General features: G+C 48.2%; 1 protein-coding gene across 1 annotated transcript; it reads right to left on the bottom strand.

Moving 5' to 3' along the window:
* Positions 1-90: 90 nt before the first annotated feature.
* Arhgap1 (Rho GTPase activating protein 1) lies at positions 91-24,546 on the bottom strand. The gene is made up of 13 exons (XM_070032438.1): positions 24,474-24,546; positions 19,706-19,877; positions 19,398-19,493; positions 11,699-11,786; positions 4,839-4,970; positions 4,360-4,446; positions 4,105-4,203; positions 3,263-3,370; positions 3,094-3,170; positions 2,843-2,920; positions 2,283-2,411; positions 2,002-2,105; positions 91-1,852 (listed from the first exon to the last, which is right to left on the bottom strand). The coding sequence occupies exons 2-13, from the start codon at positions 19,836-19,838 to the stop codon at positions 1,664-1,666; spliced, it is 1,320 nt and encodes a 439-aa protein (XP_069888539.1). The 5' UTR covers positions 19,839-19,877; positions 24,474-24,546; the 3' UTR covers positions 91-1,663.
* Positions 24,547-24,577: the final 31 nt, after the last annotated feature.

Genomic DNA, 24,577 nt, shown 5'->3' with positions numbered 1-24,577 from the left:
CAGATGGACTGGGGAAGAGACCTTCCTGAGAAACGCACCTGTGATTTCACAAGCATACCACACCCACTGTTCCATTCTCAAGACTTCAACTTAGCAGTGAGAAGAGCAGTTCTTCATTTTTTATTGAAATACAAAAAGTGCGAATGGTGAAATACATGATTGGTGCCAAGGAAATTATTAAATGTGAATGTGAACACTTGATTCACAGTACAAGTGCCCCCAGTACAGACCAATGGGGCAAAAGACAGGAGAGAGACAAAAGAAACCCAAAAGGCTCCCCAAGTGACTGGGGCTGAGAGCAGTTGGCTCTTTACTATACAAAGAAGAGCAAAAGCAGAGCAGCCCAGGCCAGGGCCAAGCGAGAAACACAGGGACTGACAGAACCAGCAGCAGCTCCAGGCCCCAGCACACCTCGAGAGGAGCCCAGGGAGGGCTTGGCCCCCCCTGGGAGCAAGTCACTGGGGATTCCCATACTACAGGCTCTGGAGTTGTTCTGCCTGGTGGTGGCTATGGCAGCAGGGTCACTGTAGGTACTTCCCTGCTACAGGGGACAAAGCTACATGACGAGGGTCCCTAGGGCTCATCAAAATAGTAGATGAGGAATATCAATCACTATGGAGGTCCAGGTTTTCTAAAGATAATGGGGCTCTGGAGCCCCATTTCTCCCTTGGGGAGGTTGCCAGAATCCATCCTGCAGGGGCTGATCTAGCATAAAAATCTCTATCCCCTCCTGTGGGTCTTCTGAGCCTCTGCTCCTCTAAGAATTCCCAGGCTGGAGGAGGGAGCCACCGTAGATCCGGAGGCACTACGTCACCTCTGGCCACAGCTGAGACCAGTGTGACCCCACACAGACAGAGCTACATGGCCAAGGATGTGCGCATGCGAGAACACACAGGCAAGGCACAGGGCTGAGCCTGCTCATCCCTGGCCCTATCCCGACATAACAGCTCTCCCCAGGAGGGGAGGTCCCTATTTCAGTGGATGCAGATTCTAAGTTCTGTCATCCAAGACAGAACTAGGATAAGACACACTGGGGCAGTACCATTTGGCAAAGGCAGATCTAGGAGGCAGAAATAGGAAACTGACTCCAGTCCTGTCATTCCTTCAATGTGGAATTATCCAAGGCTGAGCCATTAGCAGGGAGGAAAGGCGCAGGGGACTTGCATCCAGGCCAATACCGAATAGGACTTTAAAATCAGGGCAACTGACCCAGTCAGGGAGACACCCCAACATGGTCAAGAAGGAGTGGGCCAGCCCCAGCTACCAGCCCAGCCGGCAGTGATTTAGTCCCCCATGGTTACCAGGGAAACAGACGTAAGTGAAAGCAGGAAAAGGGTTACTAGGGCTGAGTCCTTCTCCCGCATGAAGAGCCAAGTCCAGCTCTGCAGCGCTCAGCTGCAGCCAGGCTTCCAGAGAGGCAGTGAGAAGTATAAGGCGAAGAAAACGTCTGACAATAATAGCAAGGCCTCCAGGGCCGGTGAGGAGGACTAGACAGAGGGGAAGGAGGAGCTGCCTGGTTGGTTGGCTACAATTTCCGTGGAGGGCTTCACTGCCCCTTCCTAGATGGGGGAGGGGGTCCCAGGATCCTGTAACGCTGATACCAGGAGGAACAGTCCGAACTGGGACTGCCAGAGAAGGGGTACTCAGTGGGCAGAGGGTGGGTTCAGAGCTCCTTGACATCAGGGTTGGGGAACAACTCCCCTTGATGATCCAGGAGGAACTTAGTGAACGTGTTGATGGGATTAATGGCCTTAAGGGTGATGGCAGCATCCTTGGCCCACAGCAGGTTTGGACCAAAGACAACAGCCAGGTTAGTGTTGGTCATCTTGTTCTGGTCACTGTGGGCAGAGATCTGTGGAGGGCGCAGGGGTGGAGGCATGTGGCAGGAAACCACAGCCCCTGCCTCCGCCTCCTGGCAACCCCATCTGCAGCAGCCAGGGAAGACAGCTCCTCCTCCCCTCTCCCTCCACCCCCAAGTGGGCAGTGGAGGTGGAGTCTCACCTGAACAAGGAAGGCAGTCAGGAAACGAAGCACCTGGTAGTTTTCCTCTGGCAGCGTCCTGAGAACCTGTAGTGTCGCCTCCACTCTCTGGCTCTCCTCAATGTCTGAGGAACGAGGTCCAGGTTACAGGGGTGCTGGGCTTGCTCAGGAAGTCTTAAGGCAGTGGGGATACCCTGGCCCATAGACTTACAGGCCATGGTGGACAAATAGACTGATGGAAAGCACCCCACCCCCACCTTCATTCCTGGACCAAGCATGGGAGGGAAAAGGGAAGAACTTACTGAGGAAGCCTACAACATGAGGGTACAGGTCAAAGGTTAGCAAGGGTTCAGGAAGCTCCCGGAGGAAGGTTTTGAGGATGACTGCTGGCAGGTGCAGCTCATTGTACTGGCTGAAGTCCACTGTGAGTCCTGGGGAGGTAGAGGTAGCAGGACCCACATGAGAAAGCATCCCTGAGGCCGGGCAAGGCCCCATTTCCTAACTTTGCCCTCAGCCCCTGCTTCCCTAAGAGCGCCCCTTCTGCACCTGCGCCCTCCTCTTTCCTGTGACAGGGGCTGGCTGGGTAGAGTGGAACTCCGAGCACACATCAGTTATTCTGCACCTCTCATTCAGGGCCCAGAGGCTGAAGGTGAGGCAGCAGGCCTGGAACAGCCAGGCACAAGTGGGACCTATGGAGTGACATCAAAAGCCACAGAAGCCTAGGGCAGGAAGAGAAGCTGGGACCTTATTTTCAGGGCAGCAGAATTCAGAGAGGCCCTCCCAACGGTGATACCATGCCTTCCCACACCTACACACACACAGTCCTGGATCTGGGGGCCTAACACACCTCTAGACCACTCACCCATGTTGTACTTCTGCTGTACTTCACGGACAACTTGGGTGTTGGCTGACCTCCGGAAAATGCCCTCTGTGGTCAGAGCTGAGAAGAAAATAGAGCCTGATAAGTCTCCAAATTCTGTGCATGATAGCTGCTTAGCTCACTCTCTGTCTTGGGGTTCCCAAATGAGGGAGGCTGGCTCCCAGCCCTGCCCAGAGCTTCTCCAGGGCAGCTGGAGGTTGGGGGTCCCCTGGTTTCATGACTGTGGCACTCACCGTGGGCCTGCAGGTAGGCAACGGTCTCCCTGAGCACAACTGGAATGGGCTCCTGCTCGGGGTTCTTCTCCTGGAGGCTGTGGGAACCAACATGGGGAGCCAGGTCTGCCACCAGCCCAGCCAGGCCCTGCAGCCCCTGCGCCCTTCTGCCCACCCTTCCCGTACTCACTGCTGCAATGAGACCCCAAACTGCTGGTTGGGCAGGGGAGGGCGTGGTGGCATGGGTTTGGGGGCCGTGGCAGGGCTCTTCTGCGTGGATTTGAGGAAGTCATCGTATCTGGGGAAGAAGGGGGGGATAAGGATCAAGGCCTCTGGCTCTGTAGTCTCACTGACCAACCTTACTATAATCCTACCTCACACCCCCCCCCAAGAAAATACACATAGCTTGCAAGTGGCAAAGGTGGGTTTTTTTGTTTTGATTTCTTTCTTTTGTTTTTGTTTTTGTTTTTTTTTTTGTTCCTAGGGCTTGAACTCTGGGCCTGGGTGCTGTCCCTGAGTGTCTTTTGCTCAAGGCTAGGGCTCTACCACTTGAGCCACAGTGCCACTACCAGCCTTTTCTGAGTTTTATTTATTTATTTACTTATTTATTTATTTATGTCGGTCATGGAGCTTGAACTCTGGGCTTGGTTGGGCACTGTCCCTGAGCTCTTCAGCTAAAGGCAAGCACTCTACCACTTGAGCCACAACGCCACTTCTGGCTTTCTAGTGGTTTATTGGAGATAAGAGTCTCAAGGACTTTCCTGCCCGGGCTGGCTATGAATCCAGATCCTCAGATCTCAGCCTCCAGAGTAGCTAGGATTACTGGCATGAGCCTCCAGTGCCTGGCCAAACGTTGGTTTTGATTTGGCTCTAACCCACACTATCTGGCGGCCTGAATCATGACACTGGCTTTCTTCTCTAACCTGGGATCCCTGAGCCAGCTTATCTTGCCACCCCCACTGCCAGAACACACACACCCAAGTCAGAGGGCACATGTGGTCCCCGCCCAGAAGCTCCCACCCCAGGCCTCACTTGAGCACTTGGCGAGGGATCCCCAGCTGCTCCAGCTTCACGTGCTCACTCAGCTCACTCAGGTAATTCACGTAGAAGATCTTCCGTCCAAACTTGAAGCTGCCCAATGGAGGGAAGAGCCTGGTTACATGCAGGCTGCTGCTCTTCCCTTACCCTCCCAGCTCAGATGGCGGGGCTTAACCCTAACTCGTCACCGGGGCATCTGCTCACAGGACAAGGAGACACACAGGGACAGCAGCCTGGGGGTCTGCTCACCTAATCAGGGGCTTAAAGAGGATGAGCAAGGTTTTGATGAACATGGTCGGATGCACGATGTACAGGGCCTTGATGTTCTTCTTGTACCTGTGTAGTAAGACAGGAAATTTGTGAATGGGTGGAATAGGAGACACAAGAGTGGTTCTTGGTTTTCTTTTTCCAGATAGGCTTTTGCTGCGTACTCCAGGGGAGCCTCACACTCATGCCTCAGATTACAGGACTGGCACTTAAAGGATAGTATGAGTTGACTACTCATGGCAGGTGCATGAAGTAAATACTGCTGTTGCAGTATTTACAGATTAGGAAACATGCTCAGAGAGGTTAAGTAACACGAAAGGTTACAGAGCAAATAGGGAAACAGGAATTTAAGCCCAGGCCCTCTGACTTCCAATTCTTGTTTACCTAGGTGGGACTCGTGCCTGAGCAGGCAGCTCAGCGCTACCTCTCCCAGGCCGGAAGCCCACTACATGCCAACCCACTTGCGGTCAAACTCCCGGTAGGCATCCCGCAGCCAGCTGAGGGATGGCTTGTTGTCGCTGGTCAGGCCATGGTGCAGGTAGAGCAGTGTGTAGTCACTTTCCACGTACTGGTCCAGTGTGTGCTTCAGGTACCTTCAAGAGAAAATCCTTGGGCTGGGATGTAGTTCTCTGAGAGAGCATTTACTTTAGCATGCCTGGACCCTGCAATCCATCCCAACACCAAAGGAAGGAAGGAAGGAAGGAAGGGAGGGAGGGAGGGAGGGAGGGAAGGAAGGAAGGAAGGAAGGAAGAAAGAAAGGAAGGAGGGGGGAGGGAAGGAGAGAGGGGGAAGGGAAGAGAAGGGAAGCGAGGAAGGGAGAGAAAGAGAGAGAAAGAAAGGAAAGGGAAAGGAAAGGGGAAGGGGAAGGGAAGAGGGTAGGGGAAGGGAAGGGAAAAGAGGAAAGGGAAAGGGAAAAGAAAGGAAAGGAAATCCCTGCTCAGATCTGCGCTGTGTATAGTATGGCCATTAAGGCAGACATGGGGGCTGGGAATGTGGCTTAGTGGTAGAGTGCTTGCCTAGCATGCATGAAGCCCTGAGTTCCATTCCTCAGTACCATATAAACAGAAAAACCAGAAGTGGTGCTGTGGCTCAAGTGGTAGAGTGATAGCCTTGACCAAAAAGAAGCTCAGGGACAGTGCCCAGGCCCTGAGTTCAAGCCCCAGGACTGGCAAAAAAAAAAAAAAAAGACAGACACAGGTGCCTAAAGTTTCCTGCTCTCAGCACACTTCCCTCCAGACAAGCCTTTCCCTTCATTGTTCCGGTGGTATAACGGGTATAATCACCAGAGGTGGTGGCTGGGCTTCCTGGAGGAATAACAATCACAGCTCTCATTTTTGAACACTGACCTCTAAGCCTGACCCTCTGCCTACCTGCAGGCAAGGGATGACACTTTCCTCCCAGAATCACCTAGTCAGTGATAAGGACACAGAGCTTATCAGTATAAGCATTTAGTGCCAGCCCAGGGCTTCAAATACATTATCTCATTCCTTCCCTATCTTATGAATGAGAGGCTGGAGCAGAGAAGACAGGTGTCTGTCACAGGTATCATGGCTATTGTAGAACTTGGAGATGAGGTGTCCAGAGTCCAAGGCTGTGTTTTAGACCCAGGGACAGCTCTGTCTCTTACATGCAAACTCTGGTGCAGACTGTAAAACATCATGCTCAGGAGGTGATCAGGGTGGCCAGGTCACCTGTGCCCATCACTAGTGAGAGGACCAAAGAGCCACGTCTCCTCAGGTTCCCTATGCTAATTACAAACACAGGAGGCTTGGAGCTCACTGAGAAGTATGAAAGGAATGGACAAAGAGAGAAAGGAAGGGAATCTAGGGTAAAGCCTCGTTGCAGTTGGTCAAAGCAGCTCCCAGGCTGCCACTCCAGGTTGTACCACTCCAGGCTGGGCAGGCCTAAATGCTAAGGACATATACCAAAGGACGCAGGAGAAAGGAAGATTCCTGAGAAGTACCCTAGGATTTGACTAAGTGCCCAGTTCTATGATCTTACCTAGAGAGAGGAACCTAAGACCAGTCCCCTGAGTGCTGTGTCGAGCCGAGGCAAGGAAGCCAAGAGACATCACTAATGTTGGATTACTATTGATTCCAATCATTATTAGCTACAATAACTTACTCAATATCCACATCGAGCACTTTGTTATTTACAAAAGCTGTCATGTAAAAAGATAGCATTTTGCAGCTATGAAAATAGCAAAGATTGTGAGGGGGCGGGGGGAGGATGGGAAGGGATGGGAAGGGAAGGGGAAACAAAGGAGGAGGCTACAATGCTTGATAAGAAATGTACTCATTATCTTGCCCATGTAATTGTAACCCCTCTGTACAGTATTTTCACAATAAAAAAAAAGAAAATAGCAAAGATTGTAGTGACAACAGACCTTCTTATAACATCATCTATTGATGGATTTTTATTTAGTTTTGTTTTTTGGTGAAGGCTAGCTAGTGCTGTACCACTTGAGCCACAGTTCCACTTCTGGCCTTTTTGGTGGTTAATTGGAGGTAAGAGTGGGACTAGTGGCTCATACTTATAATCCTAGCTACTCAGGAGGCTGAGATCTGAGGATTGTGGTTCAAAGCCAGCATAGGCAGGAAAGTCCTAAGACTCTTATCTCCAAGTAGCCACCAGAAAAGTGGAAGTAGTGCTGTGCTCAAAGTGGTAAAGCAGGGCTGGGAAGGTGGCTGTGGTAGAGTGCTTGCCTTGCATGCATGAGGCCCTCAGTTGGATTCCTCAGTACCTCATAAGCAGAAAAAGCAGGAAGTGTTCTGTAGCTCAAGTAGTAGAGTGCTAGTCTTGAGCTGAAGAGCTGAGGGACAGTGCCCAGGCTCAGAGTTCAGGCCCCACGACCAACAACAACAACAAAAAAAGGGTGGTAAAGCACTAGCCTTGAGCACAAAAGCTCAGGGACAGTAACCAGGCCTAGTTCAAGCCCCCCCGCCCCCAACAAAAAGAAGCTCAGATTTTTCCTAGGCTGGCTTTGAATCACAATCTTCAGATTTCAGCCTCCTAAGTAGCTAGGATTATAGTTGTCAGCCACCAGCACCTGGCTAATGAATGTTTGTTAAAAGGCAATAAAGTGATGTTTCTTAGAAACTAAAAAGTGTGCATGCTCTTTGATCCTGTAAAAGATGTTCAGGAATTTTTCCTAAGGAGACAGAGATAAACAGAAACATTTTTGTAGAAGGCTGTTCACACCAGACTTTCATGATGGAAAAAAACAAAACACTGCACAGCAAGCTAACTGTCGAATGTCAGGGAACTGGTTAAAGAAGTCATGGGATAGCTATAAATAGAACGTCTCACAGGATGTTGCTGCAGACAGGACTAATCTGTAAAGTCAGATGTCAGAATCGTGGTTACCCACTACAGAAAGAGTAAAGAGCAGTTTGTTGGTGTGGCAGAGATGAGTATCTTCAGGTTTTTTGTTTTTTACCAACAGGATTTTGCTGTGTAGCCCAGTATGACCTAAATTTGTGACCTTCCTGTTTCTGTCTTCTGATGCCTGGGATTATAGGCAGGAACTACCATGCCTGGAAATTTTTCTTTTAGGTCTGAGACTGGAACTTGAACTAGGCACCTAATGCTTTCACTCCTTGGCAAGTGTTCACCCAACTGAGTCATGCCTCCAACCCCATGCCCAGAATTTTGTTGTTGTTATTTTAAAGGTTATGTACAGTGGGATTACAGTTACCTAAGTCAGGTAATGAGCACATTCTTTTTGAATGATGTTACCTCTTCCCTCATTTTCTCCCAGTTTTTCCCCCTTGAACCCCTCCCCCCACAAGTTCATTTTCAACATAGTGCCTACACTAAGTATCACAGCTGCATTTGTTTACTGTTTGTCCCATCATTTCAGTGTTCTCCTTTACCCTTCCCAAAACAAGTAAAACTGACATACAAGACGAAAGCTATAGAAAACAAAAACAGTGACAAAGGAGAAAAACAAAAAACAAAAACAAAAAGCAAAATAACAAAAAACACCACTTGTTTCCATTTCTTGGAGTTCATTTCAATATTTATTTATTTATTTATTTTTGGGTCCAGTCATGGGGGCCTGAACTCTGGACCTGGGCCCTGTCCCTCAGCTTTTCAGCTCAAGGCTAGTGCTCTACCACTTGAGCACAGCGTCACTTTTGGCTTTTTTCTTTTTGCTTACATGGTGCTAAGGAATCGAACTCATGGCCTCATGCATGCAAGGCAAGTGCTCTACCACTGAGCCACCTTCCCAGCCCTAGATATCATTTTATATGCTCAAAGGCACATAGCTATTGAGCCTTTGTGATCCTTTCCTAAGAATATCCTCCTATGGTTTCACTGTGTGAATGTCTAGAGTCCTGTATAATTTATCATGTCCAAGTGTATTTTTTTCTTTTATAGGTACATTCTAGTTACAACAAATGAGCGAAACCATGCAATCTGTTTCTTTTTTTGTTGTTGTTGGTTGTAGGGCCTGAACTCTGGGCCTGGGCGCTGTCCCTCAGCTCTTCAGCTCAAGGCTAGCGCTCTACCACTTGAGCAACAGCACCTACTTCTGGCTTTTTCTGCTTGTGTGGTGCTGAGGAATCGAATCCAGGGCCTCATGTATGCAAGGCAAGTACTCTACCACTGAGCCACCTTCCCAGCCCCAATCTATGTTTCTTTGGGTCTGGCTTACTTCACTTAATATAATTTTTTTCCAAGTCTTCCCATTTCCTTATGAATGGTACAGAATCATTCTTTCCGGTGGAAGCATAGAATTCCATGGTATATATATATATAGTATATACAATATTTTCTTGATCCATTCGTCTGCTGAGGGGCATCTGGGTTGATTCCATATTTTGGCTATGGTAAACAATGCTGCAATGAATATGTTGTGCTGGTAACTTTAGCGTGGCCTTGTTTGTGGTCTATTGGATAAATACCCAGGAGTGGATCTGCTGGGTCATAGGGAAGCTCTATGGTGAGTCTTTTAAGGAACCTCCACACTGCTTTCCCAAGTGGTTGAACAAGATTACATTCCCACCAACAGTGTAGTAGTGTTCCTTTTTGGCCATATCCCTGCCAACATCAGTTATTGTCAATTGTGGGGCTTGATCTTGGGACCTAGGCATGGTCCCTGAGCATTTTCGCTCAAGCATTTTTCACTCAAGAGACTTTGTGTGTTCACACACACACACACACAATTTTTTTTGTGGGGGGGGGTCAGTCATGGGGCTTGAACTCTGGGCCTGGTGCTCTACCACTTGAGCCACAACACCACTTCCGGCTTTTTTCTTTTTGCTTATGTGGTGCTGAGGAATCAAACCCAGGGCCTCAGGCATGCAAGGCAAGCGCTCTACCACTGAGCCATTTCCCAGCCCCTTGTCTATTTTTCATAGCTTCTTACATCTTTCTAATCTCTCCAAATACTTTGAAAATGTACATAATTGCATTCCACATATACTGTCTTACCTACTGCCCACAATAATCCTGTGAGGTTGGCCTAATTATTTTTTATAGGGCTCAGAAAAGGGTTGCCCCAAAGTACACAGCTAGTTAAAAGGCATAGCTGAAGTTTAATTGGTCTTTTGAGTACAAGCATCAGGCATTTTCCATTTTGTTCCCCCAGAAGTGGGTGGGGAGCTGGGAAGTGTCCCAGAATTTGACTAAGCCAACGCTGAGCTCATCTGACTAGAAACAGGAGAGACTAATCCATGATGGAAGTACCTCTTTGCTCTCAGCAGGAATTTATGATCAAGCATTATTGCATGTGCATGTGTGTGCCTACAAGCATGCAGGTGGGAAGGGATGGAGAAACCACAGCAGGACATGGTAGAGGACTTCCCGAGCCTGGAGGAAGCCCCAGAACAAATAGTTTCCCCCTAACAACTGCCTCCTGAAAACTAGGTGATTTCCTATCTCCACACTCTGACTTCCTCCCCCGGGACTATTATCTGGCCAGGAATCTGTCACCTGGTACATTAGAGAGGATGAAAAAAACTAGACAGGGGGCCTATGACTCAGTCACCCTCAGGCTGAGTTCTGTGGCCTGCTCCTAAATAGACCACGTCATAAGCCTGGGCAAGACTCTTCCTGGCTCCACTGAGAAGTCCGGAGGTCAGAGAGAAAGAACTCCCAGATGCTATAAAGATGGAGCCCCAGGCCCTGGCTCACAGGGCTGATGACACTAGGCCTGTTCCTAGGCCTACCCCATACTCTCCACAGACACACAACCACTCAGGACCTCAGAGAGATGCTGTGGGCACTACGGAAATTTTAATTTCAGGGAATGTTTTACACTGGCCAGTAAAGAAGTACAAGATAGTACTGAGGGGCTGGGAAGGTGGCTCAGTGGTAGAGCACTTGCCTTGCATGCATGAGGCCCTGGGTTCAATTCCTCAGCACCACATAAGCAAAAAGTAAAAAGCCGGAAGTGGCGCTGTGGCGCAAGTGGTAGAGCGCTAGCCTTGAGCTGAAGAGCTGAGGGACAGCGCCCAGGCCCAGAGTTCAGGCCCCACGACCGGAAACCCCCCCCCCCCCCGCAAAAAAAAAAAAAAAAAAAAAGATAGTACTGAGTAAAGCCAGCTACTGCTCTGCTTCTCGGAACATGTCCCACCCCCATCTCTGCTATACATATGGCAAAGAGAATCCACATAAAATCCACAGAAATCTTTAGCACAAAATAATACTAATGAAAAATTACAACTGTAAATGAGAAACAACCACACCAGAAATATCATAGAGTTGTAATTATTTGGCTGGCATTTTACATTTCAAGGCATTTCACTTTAAATGACTGACTTCTTTTTTTTTTTTTTTTTTTTTTGTCGGTCGTGGGGCTTGAACTCTGGGCCTGGGCGCTGTCCCTCAGCTCTTCAGCTCAAGGCGAGTGCTCTACCACTTGAGCTACAGCGCCACTTCCAGTTTTCTGGTGGTTTATTGGAGATAGGAGTCTCACGGTCTCTCCTGCCCGGGCTGGCTTTGAACCGCGATGCTCAGATCTCAGCCTCCTGAGTAGCTAGGATTACAGGCATGAGCCATCAGTGCCCGGCTGTTAATGACTGACTTCTTATCAGGAAAGAGGGCCATATTAATTATCTTCCTTGAAAGGTAAGAAAATGAGGCTCAAAGGCAACTGCCAAAGCCATGCAGAAGCTTCCAAGACTAGAAACCAAATCTAGTCTCAAGTCCAATGCTCCCCTCCAGGTATAAAACACCCCCTTTATGGGAAGAGGAAAGTGCCACGCCCCCACCCCCACCCCCACAAGGCAGGGAGGCCTGTAAGGCAAACAGCTCTAGGCTACCTAGGGGGTCTAAGCAAAGGTTATCACCCCACTTCCCCATGGGTACTCACCCCAGGAGCTTGCTGTGGTCCAGCTGATGGCTTGGGGGCATTCGACAAGCACTAAACACAATGATCTTCCGCCCATACTTGTCATCTCCTAGTGCAGAGAAAGGTGGAGCACAGTGTGTTGAAGATGAACCACAGAAAGGTGATGAACTTCAAGGTGCCAGCCTGGAGACTTGTGCCAGTGAGTATGGGGGCCTGAGCACCCCATGTATATTACCTCTGGGCAGTCATCTGAACCTGAGGGCGTGCAGGCCAGTCTCACATTTGGTAGGCACAGGAGCTCTACCACTTGAGCCACACCTACAACTCCCCTTCTCTTCCTGTGTGTTGCTCTCAAGGTAATTTCAGGATCAGTCTGGGCTGTGATCCTCCTATTCATACTTTCCTGAGGACAGGTGCATACCAACTCAGCCAGTCTCTATGCTTTTCTGAGACATGACTTTTTAAAATTTTATTTTATTAAAAAAAAATTTTTTTGGTGGGGGGGGGGGTCCGGTTGTAGGGCCTGAACTCTGGGCCTGGGCACTGTCCCTCAACTCTTCAGCTCAAGGTGAGCGCTCTACCACTTGAGCCACAACACCACTTCCGGCTTTTTTCTTTTTGCTTATGTGGTGCTGAGCAATCGAACCCAGGGCCTCATGCATGCAAGGCAAGTGCTCTACCACTGAGCCAGCTTCCCAGCCCAGACTTTTTTTTAAAAAAGAGTCACGCCGGGGCTGGAAGGTGGCTCAGTGGTAGAGCGCTTGCCTTGAATGCCAGAAGCCCTGGGTTCGATTCCTCAGCACCACATAAGCAAAAAAAGAAAAAAGCCGTAAGTGGCGCTGTGGCTCAAGTGGTAGAGCGCTAGCCTTGAGCTGAAGAGCTGAGGGACAGCACCCAGGTCGAGTTCAGGCCCCATGACCGGACCCAAAAAAAAAAAAAGAGTCATGCCTGTTGGAAACAATCCAAATGCCCATCAATGATAATGAAAATGTGGTGGAATATCAATATCAATGCAGTGGAATACTGTTTGGCCACAAAAAGAAATGAAATACTAATATATGCCACCAACATATACTACATGATGTATCTAGAACATGTAAAGAAATGTTTTCCAGGTGCTAGGAGGACACGGATAGGACTGCGTAATGGGCACACAGTTGATATGGGGGGTAATAAAAACTTGGAAAGGATCAAAGTTTAATCTCCAATTAACCAGCAAAAAGCTGGAAGACGTATGGCTCAAGTGGTAGAGCACTAACCTTGAGTAAAAAAACTAAGCAAGAGTATGAAGCCCTGAGTTCAAGCCCCAGTATTGGCACACACACACAAAAGTAATGGATCCACAACATCATTTATGTACTAAATACCACTACATCGTACACTTTAAAGTGATGGAGGTTTGTTTGTTTGCACTGCTGAGGATTGAACTCAGGGACTCACATTTGCAGTGCTCTTTCACTGAGCTAAATTCCCAACCCCAAAATGTGACTTTTGTGTAAACGTTACCACATTTTAAAAAGACCCTCACCTTCACCAAATCATATATCATCATACCAACAAGCCTCCCTAAAACTTGTCTTCAGAGCCACTCTGAGCAGTGAGTATTTGCAAAAACCTCTTAAAGCTATCATTTCAGCAAATCAGAGGTTATGGAGGAAAATCATCTCACTACTTAATAGCCTTGTCTTATTTTTGACCACCACCACCACTTTTCTAGTTTTACAACTAAAATTACTGACCACACTTGACCCAGATTAAACTCTGGACACTTCTAAAAATCATCTATTCCCATTAAGGATTTCTTTTATTAGTTTTAATTTTTTTTTTTTTTTTGGTACTGAGGATCGAACCCAGGGCATCACATTTGCCAGGCAAGCACTTTGCCCTGAGCTCCATCACTGCCCCCATTAGTAATATTTTAGAGAACATGAGAGTTCAGAGGAATATGGAAAGCTGTAGCAAAGCAAAATGTCTGAAAGATATTTGCCCAAAGCCATCATCTTGGTGATCTAACCACTGACTCTGTTAAGAAGCCAGGAAGCTCATGAGACACAAGTCCTTGCCCCTAAGTAAGAGGCTCTTCCAAACCCAGCATGGATCAGGGGCTCCCAGGAAAGCTACAAATAGCCAAAGCCTGCTCCCCACTACTGCAACCTTTGCTTCTCCAGAGACACCAAAGCTGCACTTCCTTACTTCCCCAGTCTCAGAGGCAAATAAAAGACCACCTATACAGTCCCTGAAATGCAGGAAGGGTCTGCCCTTCCACTCTCCCTAAGAACAGCTCACCCCATCTGGGCATCTCCTCTATTTAATAAGCCATGATCCTTATGATCCTTCTTGGTCACTGACAGAGCCCAGGAGTCAGTACTTTTCCAGAGAGTTCCCAAAACTCTTATGGTTTTCTTTAGGGCTAAGGCTGGGCTCTCACTGGATGGGCAGAAAGAGGCTTCTGGAATGTATCCAGGATGGCCAGCTGAAAAGCTGGAGCTTTGCTCTGGCTGACTACCTTGTCCAGCCCTGAATCAGCACCCACTCCTCCTTGGCTCTATTAGCACTGAAAGGTGCAAGCACTTCTTCCATCAGTACCTAAAGCCCAGCCTAGAAAATCCAGAAAAATGCTGTGTTCTCCTAACAAGCCTTAATGGTAGCCCTACAGTACTACAAACACTAACCTTCCCCAACTCTACTTACTATTCTGGCATACCTCTCAACTGAACACTTTGTGGGACCGGGTCCTTGAAATAATCCATGGGACTCTCAGGGCTTGGGACATCTCTTAAGGCCTGTAACATGCACAGTTCAACACAGCCCTATGGCCTGTCCATGCCAAGGCTGTGGATGCCAGACTGGGCTGTGCCTCTGCTGTTTTTCATACTCTCTGGAGACAGTTCTGTTCTAGGCTAACCCCTATGAACCAAAAGATCCAGACATAATCACCTCCTTCCCCTCCCCCAAGTAAGTCAGCTGGCCCTTTTCATGGTTCCCAGCATAAACTGTCATCCACAGTCATCACACTGACTCTGCTGTGTAATTGTTTATACTCCATCTCCTTATGGCTCACAACCAGCTTGAAGCGAGGGAACCATGTCTGGTTGAACTCTACTACTGGTCCAGCACATGACTGGTATTCATTAAATGTTGGTAACTGGATACAGTGGCATACACTGATTATCTGGCCCAAAACTTCAAGACCAGCATAGACAACTCAGAGAAACTCTGTGTCAAATATTAAGTGTTTGCAGCCTGACTAATCACAGGTCACTGTTACATGGTATGCAGTTTCATTTGAGTTTGTTTCTTGTTTCTTGATTAGGTTATAAGTTGGCTGGATGAGACAGTGACTTTCCCAAAGACTGGGACAGAATTTCTGCAGACTGATAAACAGAGAATCCTTTACATGCCAGTGTGAAGAAGCAGCACAGTTCAATTCAGCAGTTCCACTTGTTTTTTTAAATGTTGAGACAAAGTGTCACTATGTAGACCAGGCTGGCCTAGAACTATGATCCTTCTGCCTCCATCTATCAAATCTAGGATTCCATGCAGGCAGACTGCCTACTTTGAAGGCCCAGGTACCATCTACTCTCTTCCTATGCCTTAGCCTTAACCCTGATGTTCCTTGTAGACCAGCTGGATGGCTCTGGCATTGTGTTCCTCCACTTGTTTCCTACTGGTTCTGATAGGGGAAGAAACAGTAGTCTGACAGAGGGATAATCTGATGCTCCTACCATGAATCCAGAAGAAGGTATGTTTTTTGCCTTCTCCCACCTAAGCAGAGGAAATGTCCAGAATGCTGGGAACACTCCAAAAGCATTCTCTACTTTCCCCAGTCCAGCAGGAATGGCAGCCCCACTGGCAGAGTTTGAGAACTCAGGCAGGGCAGGTCTGTGAGCTATTATGGCCCTGGAATGTGAAGAGCTAATAAGTGGTTACAGCAGCAGTCTGAGTGAGGCCCACCTCACAGCCCGCCACAGCACAAGAGCTGTGTGTTCTCGAGTAGGACTTCACCAAAGAGCTCAGCAGATCCCCCAACTCCATAATATCAACATGAAAATAGTATAAGCACATGCATGCTTTTTTTTTTTTTTTTGGTTGGTTTGGGGCTTGAACTCTTGGCCTGAGTGCTGTGTCTCAGCTCTTCAGCTCAAGGCAAGCACTCTACTACTTGAGCCACAGCGCCACTTCCAATTTTCTGAATGGTTTATTGGAGATGAGAGTCTCAGAGTTTCCTGACCAGGCTTGCTTTGAGCCTTGATCCTCAGATCTCAGCTTCCTGAGTAGCTAGGATTACAGGTGTGAGCCACCCATGCCCAGCTCACGCATACTTTTTGTAGAGAAAATGATTGGCAACCTGAGGAGACCTTTCATAGTCTCAATGAAGCCTGTGACCAGCTTTAAAACCTACTCCTCCAGATTACAAACGTGTGTGTGTGTGTGTGTGTGTGTGTGTGTGTGTGTGTGTGTGTGATATTGGATATCGGAATCCAGGCCTACTCCTCCAGATTGCAAACGTGTGTGTGTGTGTGTGTGTGTGTGTGTGTGTGTGTGTGTGTGTGTGTGTGTGTGTGTGTGTGTGTGTGTGTGTGTGTGTGTGTGTGTGTGTGTGTGTGTGTGTGATATTGGATATCGGAATCCAGGCCTACTCCTCCAGATTGCAAACGTACGTGTGTGTGTGTGTGTGTGTGATATTGGATATCGGAATCCAGGCCTACTCCTCCAGATTGCAAACGTAAGTGTGTGTGTGTGTGTGTGTGTGTGTGTGTGTGTGTGTGTGTGTGTGTGTGTGTGTGCCAGGCCTACTCCTCCAGATTGCAAACGTGTGTGTGTGTGTGTGTGTGTGTGTGTGTGTGATATTGGATATCGGAATCCAGGCCTCACACTTAACTAGGTAAGTAACCCACCATTGAGCTGTTCTAGACTATAAACTTCTTGAGGTTTCCCTCACTGAGTTCTAAATGCTGAATACCGGGTTTATTCTAAATCTCTATAATATTATTCTTGTTTGTTTGTTTGCATTTGTCAGCTCTGGGGCTTGAACTCAGGGGACCTGGGCACTGTCCTGAGCCTTTTTAGGCTCAAGGCTAGAGCTCTACCACTTGAGCCACGGCATCACTTCTGGCTTTTTTTAGTATTATTGGAGACAATAGTCTCACAAGGACTTTGCTGCTCTGGCTGACTTCAAATCATGATCTTCAGATCTCAGCTTCCTGAGTAGCTAAGAATACAGGCATGAGCCACTGGCACCCAGCTTACAATATTATTCTTGAAATGAACACTGAGTGAAGCCAAGATGGGCATGAGGGCTGACAGAGAGCAGTAAGGAATAGGATGGCAAGATTCTCAAGGCAAGTAAGGAACAAAGTAGGATATTCCTAGGGTCTGACCCTATCTTCCATTCCCTTAAGAGGAATTCCATCACCCAAGTCCCTGTGTGGCCTGGCACTGGGCAAGAAGCAGAGCAACTACTGTGACAAGAATCCCATGTAAAGAGGCCCAGAAAACTCCCATCGGAGACTTAAGGGTGTGACAGAGCTGGCAGCTGTGTTTCTAGCACTGGGGAGAGGGAGGGCTCAATGGGGAGGGTTCAGTATGACAAGCCCAGACAGCCAGGCCTCTGCATTCCCCAGATACCAATCAGGGCCTCTCCCAGGGTGGCCTAGGTGTTAATCAGAAACTGGACAACTTCTCCAGCCAGCATTCTGGGCACCACCAGATCAGACTGGGCCCCACCTACAACCTGCAGAGTAGGCCAGGCCTCCGAAGGTGGGGGCTGAGCCATAGAGCCTGTGGTGTGCTGGAGATGGCTCAAACATTGCTATAAATTGTCAGGAATTTTGCAAACCAGTTGACATCATGTTATGAGCTTGAAATTAGCCAGGGTGGAAACTGAAAATGCTACAGTCATGGCTCCCCACCCCCCATCCCCCTTTCCAAGAGTCCACTGTCAAACATTTACCAGCACACCACTGGAAAGACCTCCACACACCCCCAAATTTGTCTAAGAAGCATGACAGCTACTGCTAGTGGGACCAACACAGGCTGAAGAGCAGTCGAGGACACAACCCATTCTTCCTTCCCCACAGGCCTGTTTGTGTTCCATTTCTAGCACAGGGACCTCACCAAGGACTCATCAAATGAGTCTTATTCTGCCAGTGCCGATCCAGGCTGTTCTTACCAACCAATAAGGCACACTACCTGGAGGCCCCTAAGCCCCTAAGGCAGACCAGGCCTGGTTTGGGCAAGGCCTCCCCTTCTTCCAGAGCTCCTTCCCTTTGTGTGTGTCCTGGGTGTGTCCTCGCACAGTCTCCACCCTGTTGTGCCATGTCTCCCATAAACTCTCTTTCCAGCTCCCAAACAGCACCAGCTCCCAGCTCCCCAGAGAGAGGCTGCAATTAAGCTGGCCCCACTGTCCTCCCCCAAGGGCCTTCCCCTGATCATACCCCAGAGGTCGCAGCCCAAGCACAGACAGCCAGGACTAACACCTACCTGGCTGGGCCCCCTCAGGCTCGTCACACCCTGGGGAAAATAGAAACACACTGCAGGGCTGCTACAGGGAACAAGGGACACCTTAGTCTCTGCCCAATCTGCCTTATGACTTGATCACTAGGTGAGGAGGATGTTGGGATAAACTCCATCAAGCAGACATCCCCTACCACACTGATGTCCACAGGGGACTCTCCTGTTGTGCCCAGGTCAGAATAAGGGAAGAAGAAACTCAATCTTCCTTCTGTAGAGAAAGAGGCAAGAGCCAAAGACTCCCACCCAGACTAGGGCAAGTCCATGAACACAGAAGTCAAGGAAACACCTTATACACCAGGGACCGTCCTTTCAACAGTTGGTCCTGCTCTGAGCCCAGCATCCGTGATGGAGCTCTCAGCTGCTTCCCATTGGCCAGGTACCTCCAGGTATGTGGCTTGTCCAGAGTGTCCTCAGCCAGGACACTGGGCTCTAGCAATAGCATTCTACAGATTCCTTGTGCCTCAGAGTGAGGTAAGACTAACTCCTTGCTTCTAGTTGCCTGACCTCATGAGTACCTCTTCTAGCAATGAAATCCTGGGGCTGGGAGCCAGCTTATCCAGGGTTCTCCTGTTCTATGTCTCTTCTAGGTCTTGCCTTATGAACGGAACAAAGGGACTTCCATGAGGCAGAGTCAAAGGGGGGCTCTGTACCCATTCTCGGCCAGCCAGCAACTTGATGCTGCACAGAAGGTTTCTGGAAGAAGACTCTGCCCACTCTAGACTTCCTAGGAAGAAGGGTTTCCCAAAAAGGACTGAAACACCCCCTCCTCTCCAGGGCATGTTGGGGAGAAAAGCTGATATCAGACCAAAGGAAAGAGATGGAGCAGAGTAAGGAGAAAGGCAAGGCCACTGATTCAGGGCCATCTATGTCCTGGCTGTGGGGAGGTCCTGACATATATTCATTACTGTAACACTGTCAGTGACCTACAAGGAGGGAAGAGTTCAGAGAGCAGAACTGGAGATCAAACTCAGCACTTTCTGACTTCAAAGCTACTAGACCATACTGCCTCCCACATACCACCTGCAGATGGAGACAATAAGGCCATAGTCAGGAAGTGGTGGTGAATGAAGGTATCAGCCAGTGATCATAATCAAGACTGTGCTTTAAAGGAAAAGCATATGTGCTCTGGGAATCCAAAGCCAGGGTCAGACAACAGTGTGGGGACAGACTGTGTAGAGGAAGCTATGTTGCTGGGTATGCTCACCTGCCACCTCCACAATCTGGTGCCGGGCAATGTCATAGTAAGGGTCATCCCACTTCAGGTGTGTGACAGGTTCCGGGGAGCTGCTTTTGGAATCATCTGTGGAATATAGAAAAGTCAGGGGTGAACCATTTGGGGCTCACATGGTGCTCTTCTGAGATTCACCTTCTATGACCCTCTCAGTGAGGCTTGTGTTCCCTGCCCCACCCTGGAGCTGTCTACATCCCCATTCTGTGCCCGAGGGCACGATCAGCAGGGAAGAGGAGTCTCTGTCTAAGGTGCCTGCAGCTGCCCAGAGTGGCCATGCCCACCTGACTTGGGAAAGTCCGGCATGTCATCTGAAGGCCAGTTCTTTTCATCAATGGAGGCCAGCTTCAGCTGGTTCAGAGCCTGGTTGGCGTCATCGAGAGTCAGATCATCCTGAAGTTCTGAGAGTGGGTCCATGGCCAAGTCTGTCCCTTGCAGCAGAAACTGAAGGGAAACCTGGGAGAGGAGGGAGGTCTATAGTCAGCAATCCCTTTCTTTTTTACCTTCTGTAATTTTTACAGCTAGCCTCCTGCCCCTACTCTTGGCTCTCTAATTCCTAGTTCCTCAATGCTTCTCTTTCTGCCAAGAGCTCTGAGAAGCATGTTGCCAGAAAGGCAGCTGGGGTAGGAGATGGCACAGCTCGGAACCTCCCTTCAGGTCACCAGCTGGGCAGGGAGGACTGTGCCAGGTCCTACACTGCCTGCCACCCATCTGGCCTGGTCAGATGCTCTCTATAATGGGTAGAAAAGCTCATGTCTCTTTCCTCGGGGCTCCTGAAGCACAGTAGCCTCACAGCCTCACTAGTTACAGGGGTTGATGGGACAAGAACTAAGGAATCTCTAATTTGAGTCTCTAAACACCATGCCTGGAACAGATCAGCTGTGATCCTGACTATTCCACTCCTCCCCACAGAAAGAGGACGCAGCCACCAAGAGCACCCACAGAAAAGATCATGGCTGAGGGGCCCAGTTGGCTTTGCCTCAGGACAAGAACCAGTAACAAGGGGTGGAATCCGCCTGCCAGCACACAATCTGTATGAATCCTAGTGCTCCCTGCTGGCCTCTTAACCTGTGGGAGCTCTGGATGCCAGTTTCAAGGTAGGAAAACCAACATGTTGCCTAAGAATTGGAAAGCACATATGAGAAAGGAGGCTGCTCATGACATCCAGACTGCTGAGAAGGCGAGACGAAGTACAGAACAATCAGGCATGGCAGGAAAATATCCAGTGCTAAAACCAGATTTCTGTAGGTCTGGGATTCAGCCAGAGGTGGTGGCACCTTCTCCCCTCAGCCCTATGAGAAGTACCTCCCTTTCCCACCACAAGCTCACCAGATGGGTGAGGGAGGACGTTCAATTCAATCTATTTGGCCAGCCCCAAAGAAGAGGTTGTTCCAAGGCCTGCTACATTCTTGGAGCCCAAAATGTGACATATATGGTCACAGAAACAGCAAGGCAGATAAGAACTGACAGGACCCGAGGGTGGGTAAGAAGAAGAAAAGAAAAGCTGCCATTTGAGATCTATAGACTCTGGACTCTAAGATGACTTGACAATCTCCCACACACATCACAGCCCAGGGCTCTGGATGGTGAACTGGCTCCGAGGGCCTAGCAACAACCTCCTTGTTACTAGGGCAACCACACTGAGTCAATAAGAAAAGCTGTTGCAAGCTCCTCAGCCAAAGCTAGCAGCCAAACAGCCCAAAGCCATTTTCTCTCTCCCTCTTTTCTGGCCTTCTCCACTACTCTATTCCTCAGCTTTCTTGCCACCAAAATATAGGTCACTGTCCACAAACACAAAAGCTAACCTGTCACATGTGGGAATGCATTCTTCTCTATGAGCACTCAAGCCCTCACCTGAAACCCAGCTCCTCACTCCCCTTGATGGCGGAGCTCTCCAACACAACCTTCAGTCTTAAGGAATCAACTTCCCTAAGGCCCATCACCTCTTCCCACTTTCCTCCTCCCATCTATATGCTTCTCCTCCGTCCAATCAGGAGGAGACTGTTGGGCCATTTCCCAACAAGGCCCCCAGCCTAGTAAGGAACAGAATCTAGCTCAAAATTATCTCTTCCATCCGTGATTCTTCCCTCCAGCCTTGTGTTCTATCACTGCTCAGGTACCAGGTGCTCCTTTAACCCTATTCACAAATTATCCAAAGATATATTCCTGCATTAAGTAGGCACTTGACAAGCTAGAAAAGGCATGGAGTCTGGTATATGGAAAAGTGAGTTACAATCTTTTTTTTTTTTTTTTTTTTAATTTTTTGGGTCCGGTCGTGGGGCCTGAACTCTGGGCCTGGGTGCTGTCCCTCAGCTCTTTAGCTCAAGGCTAGCGCTCTACCACTTGAGCCACAGCGCCACTTCTGGCTTTTTTTCTTTTTGCTTATGTGGTGCTGAGGAATTGAACCCAGGGCCTCATGCATGCAAGGCAAGTGCTCTACCACTGAGCCACCTTCCCAGCCCTGAGTTACAATCTTGACTGTCATTGAGGTACAAAGTTCCTGAGCAAGCTGTTTTCCTATCTGCACCTAAATTTCTTCATCTGTAGAAGCAAAGGTTCCTTCCAGAAATATATTTCTCCAGTATTTGGTGAGCAGAATTAGAAATAGCATGTAGGAGCTGAGTTATGTGTGAGCTGTATATGAAGAATGGAAAACACAAATCTAAAAGAGAGTTGAGCTTGGCAATGGTAACCTGTAATTCTAGCTACTCAGGACGCTGAAATCTGAGGATCACATTTCAAAGCCAGCCCTGGCATGAAAGACCATGAGACGCTTATCTACCATTAACCACCAGAACACCAGAACACGGAGGAGGGGGGTGGAGGTGTGGATCAAAGGGGTAGAGTGATAGTCTTGGCTATTCTTAAGCAAAGGGCATCCAGGCCCTCAGTTCAAGACCCAGGACTGACTAAATAAATGGGAATTGAGCTTGAACCCCACCATTTTTCCAGCTGACTCCTCTATTCCCACAGTTCTTCCAAATCTGACCTCCTTAAACTCCCAGGGAACCTCCTTTTCCAGAGTAATTACAATGTTGCCCTCCCTGCCTTACTGACCTCTCTCATATCCCTCCAACCCACAGCTGTTGCTTTCTCTGGGATAGAAAGTTTATCCCATTCAGTGGGAAGGTGAGGGGATCCAATGGGAAAATTCTAACAAAATAGAGATGAAGCATCCTAACAGCAAGCCCTGCTACACACTGCACAATACTTCCTGCTCTGGGACTATTATTTCCATCTCAGCAAGTACACACACACACACACACACACACACACACACTCTCTCTCTCTCTCTCTCTCTCTCTCTCTCTCTCTCTCTCTCTCTCTCTCACCCCTTTGAAAATCACTCTGGGCAAAGGTTTGTTGTTGTTGTTGTTGTTGTTTTAACTTTTAGGAAATGGTGGACCTCTCTGAAATTACAATACTGTGGATTTTCTTTCTTAAGAAAAACTGACACTGCTGGGTAGGGAAGGGATTTGATGAGAATGTTGAAATGGGTGACATAAATGGAGATATTTTGTATCCATAAATTGCTTTGTTGGATGGGAAGAGGAAACAAAGGAGGAGGCTACAATGCTTGGTAAAAAATGTACTCATTATCTTGCCCATGTAATTGTAACCCCTCTGTACAGTATTTTCACAATAAAAAAGTAAAACAAAAATAAATAAATAAATAAATTGCTTTGTTAAGTGACAACTCCTTTGTACAACTATCTAATTATTATTTTTTTTTTTGCTGGTCCTGGAGCTTGAACTCAGGGCCTGGGCGATGTCCTTGAGCCTCTCTGTGCTCAAGGCAAGTGCTCTACCCTTTGAGCCACAGTGTCACTTCCAGCTTTTTCCATTTATGTGGTACTAAGCAATCAAACCCAGGGCTTCATGCATGCTAGGCAAGCACTCTACCACTAAGCCACATACCCAGCTCCTTAAAGGTAATTTTTTAAGTAACACTTCATGAAATCTTGCATGCGATTTTGAGGGTTTGGAAACTCTCTGAAAACTTGCTTAAGAGCGTATCCAAGGGCTAAGGATATAAACCAGTTGTAGAGCACTCTGCTTGTCATGCACAAAGTCCTATGTTCCATCCCTAGCACCACAGAAATAAATAAATATATATACATAAATAAAGTCATTTAAAAAAACTATTCAAACTATAGATACTCAGTTATTTGTTGAATGGCTGAACGAATTGTTTTCCTAAATGTAAAAGGGAACTAATATTTGTCCGCCTATAGAGCAATTTGAAATGGACACAAAACTATTAACTTCACAGCAGCATTTGTCTCACATATACTTCTAAATCCATTCTAGTTTGAGGAAAGCGAGGAGCAGAAAAAAAAAAAAAGCAATTGATGAAGGTCATACAACTCATAGAGATAGGATTTTAATCCAATCCAGATCTACTTGTTTGAGGAGGTCTCTTGATGAAAGTCATTCCTTAAATAATTTCTTAAGTGACTTTCACTCTTATGAATCATAGGGTTCAAAGAGGTGGCCAATAGAGTCAATCAAAGACACTCCTCTACTGTTCCCTTTGCACAGAACAGCGAGAAGCAACTTGAAATCTCTGGAATCACAATTCCTAATAATGACTCCAGAATTAATTTTTTTTAAAAAAACAGCCACGCAAATTCCACCACATTACAATACCTTTGCACTACAATCGCGTTTGCACAGATTTAAAGCAACAACAAAACTAAGGTAATTGTATCATTTCACAAGCTAAGAACGTGAGATGAAAGCCTGGCCTGTTGAGTAATAAGGTTAGCACACTTCCCCCAAATTTCCTAGTCTTGGTGCATGGCCCGACGGCATCAAGAAGCCTGCTCCCTCCCCAGGGGCCAGTTCCTGACTAGACGTCTGGTGTGGCCTCTTCCTTGGTTCCCGCAGGAAGAAGTCAGCAAAAGCAGCCGAGGAATCCCCCCAGCGGAAAGGCCAGGGACCCCCGACTTGGGGCCAATATCACCTCTGAGCTCAAACCCTTCCATCTTGCACCCGTTCCTTTGCTCCCCCCACCCCGCGCGAGAAGACCCCCCGCGCCCCGAAGCTCACCGCGCCCGGGCACCGCTCCCTCGGCCACGCCTGTCAAAGATCGGCAAACATCCGGCTCCGCGCAGGAACGGGAACCGCCCCCTCGGGGGGTCCCTTCACTCCCC

The sequence above is a fragment of the Dipodomys merriami genome, unplaced genomic scaffold, assembly GCF_024711535.1.
Source record: "Dipodomys merriami isolate MVZ:Mamm:240054 unplaced genomic scaffold, mDipMer1.0.p SCAF_21, whole genome shotgun sequence".
Taxonomy (NCBI): domain Eukaryota; kingdom Metazoa; phylum Chordata; class Mammalia; order Rodentia; family Heteromyidae; genus Dipodomys; species Dipodomys merriami.
The sequence above is the reverse complement of the archived record's forward strand: the minus strand, read 5'-3'. Positions and strand labels throughout refer to the sequence as shown.